The following is an 8,974-nucleotide window of genomic DNA, read 5'->3' as shown; positions in this document are numbered from 1 at the left end:
GGACAGTGAACAGTTTAGTCTGGTATTTATGGGACAGAGAACAGTTTAGTCTGGTATTAATGGGACAGAGAACAGTTTAGTCTGGTCTTTATGGGACAGTGAACAGTTTAGTCTGGTATTAATGGGACAGTGAACAGTTTAGTCTGGTATTTATGGGACAGTGAACAGTTTAGTCTGGTATTAATGGGACAGTGAACAGTTTAGTCTGGTATTTATAGGACAGAGAACAGTTTAGTCTGGTATTTATGGAACAGAGAACAGTTTAGTCTGGTATTAATGGGACAGTGAACAGTTTAGTCTGGTATTTATGGGACAGTGAACAGTTTAGTCTGGTATTTATGAGACCGAGAACAGTTTAGTCAGGTATTTATGAGACCGAGAACAGTTTAGTCTGGTATTTATAGGACAGAGAACAGTTTAGTCTGGTATTTATAGGACAGAGAACAGTTTAGTCTGGTATTTATGGGACAGAGAACAGTTTAGTCTGGTCTTTATGGGACAGAGAACAGTTTAGTCTGGTATTTATGGGACAGAGAACAGTTTAGTCTGGTATTAATGGGACAGAGAACAGTTTAGTCTGGTCTTTATGGGACAGTGAACAGTTTAGTCTGGTATTAATGGGACAGTGAACAGTTTAGTCTGGTATTTATGGGACAGAGAACAGTTTAGTCTGGTATTAATGGGACAGAGAACAGTTTAGTCTGGTCTTTATGGGACAGTGAACAGTTTAGTCTGGTATTAATGGGACAGAGAACAGTTTAGTCTGGTCTTTATGGGACAGTGAACAGTTTAGTCTGGTATTAATGGGACAGTGAACAGTTTAGTCTGGTATTTATGGGACAGAGAACAGTTTAGTCTGGTATTAATGGGACAGAGAACAGTTTAGTCTGGTCTTTATGGGACAGTGAACAGTTTAGTCTGGTATTAATGGGACAGTGAACAGTTTAGTCTGGTATTTATGGGACAGTGAACAGTTTAGTCTGGTATTAATGGGACAGTGAACAGTTTAGTCTGGTATTTATAGGACAGAGAACTGTTTAGTCTGGTATTTATGGAACAGAGAACAGTTTAGTCTGGTATTAATGGGACAGTGAACAGTTTAGTCTGGTATTTATGGGACAGTGAACAGTTTAGTCTGGTATTAATGGGACAGTGAACAGTTTAGTCTGGTATTAATATGACAGAGAACCGTTTAGTCTGGTCTTTATGGGACAGTGAACAGTTTAGTCTGGTATTAATGGGACAGTGAACAGTTTAGTCTGGTATTAATGGGACAGTGAACAGTTTAGTCTGGTATTAATGGGACAGTGAACAGTTTAGTCTGGTATTAATGGGACAGTGAACAGTTTAGTCTGGTATTAATATGACAGAGAACCGTTTAGTCTGGTATTCATGGGACAGTGAACAGTTTAGTCTGGTATTAATGGGACAGAGAACAGTTTAGTCTGGTATTAATATGACAGAGAACCGTTTAGTCTGGTATTCATGGTGGAGGTTCGCGTGTCCTTCACACATTTTTAGCCTGGTTCTGCATCCAGACAGAGAGAAAGCCGTCCGTTATGAGGAGGGAGGAGGTTGAAGGCCAACATCAGCTCTTATTATGTAAGAGACTCACAGCGTGAATTACAGAGCACAGATATAATGTGTAAATACTTCAGTTAAAACAACTTCTCATGATGAAATATGGAGAATTAATAACAAGAGCTGCTCTAGTTTAAAGAGTTTAGATCTTAAACTGCAGTGAGTCGTCTGGTTTAGTTTGATAGTCCAGAGACCAAACCCAGAACCGGGTCTCTCTGACGTATAAATCTGAAATAATAACATTACAGAGTAGTTCTAGAGATAAATGTGTTGTAATCAGCTGAGCTGTGATGTTCAACGTTCTCTCAGTGAAACATCTCATTCTAACATCACAGACCGAGTCAACTTCACTTCTGTTTTTTTATGACCAGCAAACCTTAAAGAGGAACTTTGATCTGGTCCTGAATCAGTCTGAGTTTAATTCTGATCCTCTTTATGACATTCATCAGTAAACGGGACCATCAGAGAGACGATGGTCTAGTTCTATATAATCCAGCAGAGACCAGAACCAGGACTGAGGGGTCAGTATAATGAGAGGTTTTCTAAAGGGACCGGGTTAATAATGGACCCGCCTCGTGTTCTTCATTACATTACTATGCAGCTCCTGCTTTGTCTGTTCATCAGAGTCCAGATGCTGCTGAGTCCCTGAGCTCGTTTCTCTGTTTGCTCATCGTGATGCTTCAGTAGACACAGCCGGCCTCAGGGGCCACAATGGCTCCCTCCATGAGCCTCCTGCAGACCTTCTCCTGGTGATCCAGCAGGGCTTTGGGGGTTTGGATGTCTTCCGTTCAGCCCACATGAGTCAGTGCAGATGTCTCTGAGACAACAGAGTAGATGTCTGTATTAGTTTACATCTGTATCGGCAGTGTGACTGATCTGTGATCAGATCCTGTCTCTGGATTACAACGTAAAGCCAGGAGGATTCTCAGGAAAGCTTTCTATAAAATATGAACGTTCATCTGCGATAAACATCAGAGTTAATATTTGTTGAGAAGCTTCCTGTCGTCTCTGCTCTTTATTTAAATGATTATCAAATTTAATAACATACTTGTTTTAACATACTCTTATTTGTTTGTTTGTTTGCCATATTTTATTATTTTATTGTAAATTTTCACAATATTATTATACATTTTTTTAAATGATGTCTTTTATTGTCTTTAAGCCAATTTCCTTGTATTACATTATATTACAGTCATTTAGCAGACGCTTTTATCCAAAGCGACTTACAATCAGTAGCTCAAAGCTTATATTACATATCATTACATATCATTACATATCATTCACCCATTCACACACTGATGACAGGCTACCATCAAGGTGCCACCATCAGACTGTAACTAACATTCATCATCAGTCCACACCGATGGCCTTCAGGAGCAACTTGGGGTTAAGTGTCTTGCCCAAGGACACATCGACTGCTGAAGCCATAGATAGATAGATATCTATGGCTAATATAGATATATATTTGTTACAGTATATGGACCTGATGTCCATATACTGTAACAAATATATATCTATCTATATATATATGTATATATATGTATATAAAGTAACACACTGCTGTCTGTCACCACTTCAATCTTAAATTCTGGACTGTTGTTCATTTCCAGTAAACCCTCAGCAGCGGAGATGAAGTTACTCTGAAGAAACAGATGTGATGTAGTGACAGATGGAGGAGGAGCATTACTGAACATTACTGAACATTAAAGAACATTACTGCACATTAAAGAACATTAATGAACATTACTGAACATTAAAGAACATTACTGAACATTAAAGAACATTACTGCACATTAAAGAACATTAAAGAACATTAAAGAACATTAAAGAACATTAAAGAACATTACTGCACATTAAAGAACATTAATGAACATTACTAAACATTTGAATGGTATAATTTTTCCCGGAGTACATGAATATAATATCATTTTTCTGCTGAGCTGTCAGTTTAGAGGCGTTCGGTGTCAGGAGGCCATAACAGTCAATATGAGAATGATTCCTCCGCATGCTTTAACCATCGCCATGACAACCAGGTGAACGTGAGCATGGAGCTCATTGGTTGACGGGCACATGAGTATTCAGAGGAAAGGATAATGATCCTCTGCTCTCCATTATTTACCGTCACTGAAAAGAGTTCTCTTCCTTCTCGTCGAGCGATACGATCTGATTGGCTCTCCCACCCGGGTACCGGGAGGAGATATGCTAATGAAGAGCTGACAGAGAGGCTGATGGGAGACGGAGATAAATGATGCTGTGAGTGTGTGTGTGTGTGTGTGTGTGTGTGTGTGTGTGTGTGTGTGTGTGTGTGTGTGTGTGTGTGTGTGTGTGTGTGTGTGTGTGTGTGTGTTTACGCTGACATGACTGACTCTGCATGTCAATGACGGTGAAGCCAGTGAGTCTTATTTAACCGTTCGTCTTCCATCTTCCAAACAAAAAGACCGTTTCCTCTGTAGAGATGCAACGTGTGTTGATTATTAACAATAACCTTAATGATTAGAAACACAGGACTCTCCCTGAACACTCTCTGGATAATGTGATGAGAAAACATTATGTGATGGCCGTTTTAACTATAAGTTTGATGGACAGCTTTGACACTACAATACCCATGAGTCTTCATGGGTATCGGAGGTGTGAATCAGAGCTGCAGCTTTGTGAACAAAACTCAGTGCAAAGTTCCTGAAATAAACTAAAATCATCAGTCTGAGTGAAAAGCTGCTCTTTATTATAACTTAGTGACGGTTTGATCTTTAGCTTCAGCTGGTCGACTGCGTTGAAAGCCACAGAATTTGAAGCTGATACAACCCACATCTTTGATTTAGTTTTTATGTAAAAAGCAGATATCCTGTGATAAAGATTTTAATATTTTGTTCTGATGATTCAGCTGGAGAGTTTCATGAGAGAGAGAGCTGTGAGTCACGTAATATTATATGTGGAGAAATTATTTTGACCTTTTCTCTAGAACCGGGCAGGCTGATTCATAAATATATATGTATAAGTATTTATGAATCAGCCTTCTGTGTGTGGAGTTTGCATGTTCTCCCCGTCTTGTAGATTTGATCACTGCTTGTGATACCATTGATTTTATACACCTTCTAGAAACGTGGTCTTGAGCGGTTTCTTAAAACGTGCTATGTTCTCACCCCTCAAACAGAACCTTCTCTGTTGAATTAGTGAGCTCATGTTCCTCTGTGAGTCTGTTTAATGATAGTGTTTCCCAAGGGTCCATCCTGGGCCCACTGTTGTTTTCTTTTTACATGCTTCCCTGCAGTCCACTGATACAAAGCCATGATGTCACAGTTTTATATATTACTTATAATATATATTTAATTCCCCTTGGTTTAGTGGACAGAGCTCTGCTGGTTATTCAGGTATCAGACAAAAGACAATAGTGGTCTGAACTTTTGCTCATTCAGACTCTGCTTGTTGAGATGAGACAGGTTACATATATCACCTCTTTTAAATCCCATTTTAAAACATTATTTTACAAGAAAAGCCTGTGTGAATATTAATTATGTTTAATCTGGTTTATTCTATTTATTATTATTATACAAGTCGGCTCCCAAAGCACCCTGGGTAAAAGACCTAAAACCTAAATAAAGAAGACCTAAAACCTAAATGAAGAAGACGTAAAACCTTAATGAAGAATACTTAAAACCTAAATGAAGAAGACCTAAAACCTTAATGAAGAAGACCTAAAACCTTAATGAAGAAGACCTAAAACCTTAATGAAGAAGACCAAAAACCTAAATGAAGAAGACTTAAAACCTTAATGAAGAAGACCAAAAACCTTAATGAAGAAGACCAAAAACCTTAATGAAGACTTAAAACCTAAATGAAGAAGACCTAAAACCTAAATGAAGAAGACCTAAAACCTTAATGAAGAAGACTTAAAACCTAAATGAAGAAGACCTAAAACCTTAATGAAGAAGACCAAAAACCTTAATGAAGAAGACCTAAAACCTAAATGAAGAAGACCTAAAACCTTAATGAAGAAGACCAAAAACCTAAATGAAGAAGACCTAAAACCTTAATGAAGAAGACCTAAAACCTTAATGAAGACTTAAAACCTAAATGAAGAAGACCTAAAACCTAAATGAAGAAGACCAAAAACCTTAATGAAGAAGACCTAAAACCTAAATGAAGAAGACCTAAAACCTTAATGAAGAAGACTTAAAACCTAAATGAAGAAGACCTAAAACCTTAATGAAGAAGACCAAAAACCTTAATGAAGAAGACCTAAAACCTAAATGAAGAAGACCTAAAACCTTAATGAAGAAGACCTAAAACCTAAATGAAGAAGACCTAAAACCTTAATGAAGAAGAATGAAGAAGACCTAAAACCTTAATGAAGAAGACTTAAAACCTAAATGAAGAAGACCTAAAACCTTAATGAAGAAGACCAAAAACCTTAATGAAGAAGACCTAAAACCTAAATGAAGAAGACCTAAAACCTTAATGAAGAAGACCAAAAACCTTAATGAAGAAGACCAAAAACCTAAATGAAGAAGACCTAAAACCTTAATGAAGAAGACCAAAAACCTAAATGAAGAAGACCTAAAACCTTAATGAAGACTTAAAACCTAAATGAAGAAGACCTAAAACCTTAATGAAGAAGACCAAAAACCTTAATGAAGACTTAAAACCTAAATGAAGAAGACCTAAAACCTAAATGAAGAAGACCAAAAACCTTAATGAAGAAGACCTAAAACCTAAATGAAGAAGACCTAAAACCTTAATGAAGAAGACCAAAAACCTTAATGAAGAAGACCAAAAACCTAAATGAAGAAGACCTAAAACCTTAATGAAGAAGACCAAAAACCTAAATGAAGAAGACCTAAAACCTTAATGAAGACTTAAAACCTAAATGAAGAAGACCTAAAACCTTAATGAAGAAGACCAAAAACCTTAATGAAGACTTAAAACCTAAATGAAGAAGACCTAAAACCTAAATGAAGAAGACCAAAAACCTTAATGAAGAAGACCTAAAACCTAAATGAAGAAGACCTAAAACCTTAATGAAGAAGACTTAAAACCTAAATGAAGAAGACCTAAAACCTGAATGAAGGTGACTGAAAATTAGGATGAAATATGTGTCTGATTCTGACTTCTTGTTTTTCAGGACGGAGGCCCAAAGTGCGTTCCCTCTGATGACTTTGAGTGTGAGGAGGTGAGGAGCTTTGATTTCACACCACCAAAATACTAATTATGGAAATAAGAGCTTTTAGATAATTACCATGCATTCATTACATCACTGGATCCTCCTTTATTGTTATTTTTATTTTCATGATGGATGACGATGTTCTGGAGGTGATCAGGTTCAGTTCTTGATATCAGGTTCATGTCTTCATCAAGTGAAGAAGCTTCACAGTATAATATCAGTGAAAACAGAGAGGGGATGTACTCCATGTGTCCTGGACCGTGACAGTGAATCTAACCGACACTAAAATGATGATGTTCAGACTCCAGAACTACAAATATCAATTCTCTCTAGATACAGTCGTCCCAAAACACAGAACAAACTATTCCCAGCTCGGTCCAACATCAGCACCTCAGGAACCAAACAAGAGACGGGAACAGACAAGAAGAGCTTTATACTCCATCACAGGAATCATCAGGTAGAACGTCCAGATTCAGATCTGGATCCAGATTCTGGACTCTGTTACAGAACCTGTGAGGTCTAGATTACATTACATTACAGTCATTTAGCAGACACTTTTCTCCAAAGCGACTTACAGTCAGTAGTATGTTACATATCATTCACCCATTCACACACTGATGACAGGCTACCATCAAGGTGCCACCATCAGACTCTAACTAACATTCATCATCCAGTCCACACCGATGGCCTTCAGGAGCAACTTGGGGTTAAGTGTCTTGCCCAAGGACACATCGACTGCCAAAGCCGGGTATCGAACCACCGACCCTCTGATTGGAGAACTACCTTGCTCTCCACTACGCCACAGCCGCCCATAGATCCTCTCCCCATCCCAGGTTTTACTAAATGGGACAAACATCTCCTGATCCAACAGAAAAGACCAAATAATACGAGCAGAGCAGAGTTAGGACGATGACATATAGTTATTAAAATATATAAGAGAGCCAGTAATGAATGAATCACAACTGTTTTATATATTATTAATAATTCAATAATATTACATTTTATATATATTTGAATATAAAATGTTCCTTTTTCACTCTTCATGTGTTTCCTCTGTGAGTCACCTTCAGAACAACTAAAACATCATCTTATATTCAATCACTTTGATATTAAGACGGAGAACTAGAGACACAATGACACAAGAACAAAGTCAATTCATCATTTAAGATGAAAAAAGCTGCTTTTTGTTAGAAAAACCAAACTTTCTGTTTAAAAGTCTGTCTGACAGATATCTGTTGACTTAAACACATCTGAGAAAGTGCAGCTCACAAACAGAGCAAAGCTGAATATGAAGTGTTATTAAACGTGAAACATGTGATCAACCTGAAATCATCACGTGACTCCATTCATATTAAAACGTTTGATTTCTCCACATTCAGATGTCAGTGGACCTTAAACTCCGTTGTAGGATATGAATGTGTTTCTATAACTGCTCTCACCTTTTGCTGTGGCTCACCTGCCCCCCCCAGGCTCTGTTGGCTCAGGGCTCAATCGACTCTCAGGACTCTGCAGGACCAAAGAGCAGCAGCCAGAGACCAGCTCCTCTCCTCCTCCTCCTCCTCCTCCTCTGTGTGTGTGTGTCCGTCCTGTTTCTACGCCTCGTCTCATAAACATGAACTCACACATGCACACTGTACACACACACACAAACACTCACAAACACACACACACTCATAATGGCAAAACCCAGAGAGTGTCACGTGACTCGGTGCCCTCCACTACGAGAAAATGTCAACCAGCAGACGTCCAAACTACAACAACAGGAGGACGGAGAGAGTTCTGGAGGACGAATAGATTATCCATCTCCCTCCACCACACACACACACACACACACACACACACACACACACACACACACACACACACACACACACACACACACACACACACACACACACACACACACACACACACAGAACAACACAGAAGAACAAGGAGAATCAACTGGACGGTGTATTTCTAGGAGAGAGACAAAGGCAGAGACTGTGAGACTGTCTGGAGGGTTTGTGTGCTTTTTGTGCAGCCGGCTCTGACTCCCTTCCTCCAGTGTTTCTGGATCTGAGACAGCTGGACTGAAAACACAGGAACACACACACACACACATACACACACACACACACACACACACACACACACACACACACACACACACACACACACACACACACACACACACTCAGACAACTTAAAACCGTCAGCGGGAGAGAGAAGGACGGATTTGTAGTCTGGACAGAC

At 38.7% G+C, this 8,974-nt stretch overlaps 1 protein-coding gene across 1 annotated transcript in view; it reads left to right on the top strand.

Moving 5' to 3' along the window:
- gfra2b (GDNF family receptor alpha 2b) overlaps window positions 1-8,502 on the top strand; it is a 53,390-nt gene extending 44,888 nt beyond the window's left edge. The window contains exons 9-10 of the mRNA XM_054612992.1: window positions 6,701-6,748; window positions 8,209-8,502. Of these exons, the coding sequence (XP_054468967.1) occupies window positions 6,701-6,748; window positions 8,209-8,349 (189 nt within the window). The 3' untranslated portion in view covers window positions 8,350-8,502. The remainder of the gene's footprint in view (window positions 1-6,700; window positions 6,749-8,208) is intronic.
- The last annotated feature ends 472 nt before the right edge of the window (window positions 8,503-8,974 follow it).

This window comes from Anoplopoma fimbria, chromosome 14, assembly GCF_027596085.1.
Source record: "Anoplopoma fimbria isolate UVic2021 breed Golden Eagle Sablefish chromosome 14, Afim_UVic_2022, whole genome shotgun sequence".
NCBI lineage: Eukaryota > Metazoa > Chordata > Actinopteri > Perciformes > Anoplopomatidae > Anoplopoma > Anoplopoma fimbria.
The sequence above is the reverse complement of the archived record's forward strand: the minus strand, read 5'-3'. Positions and strand labels throughout refer to the sequence as shown.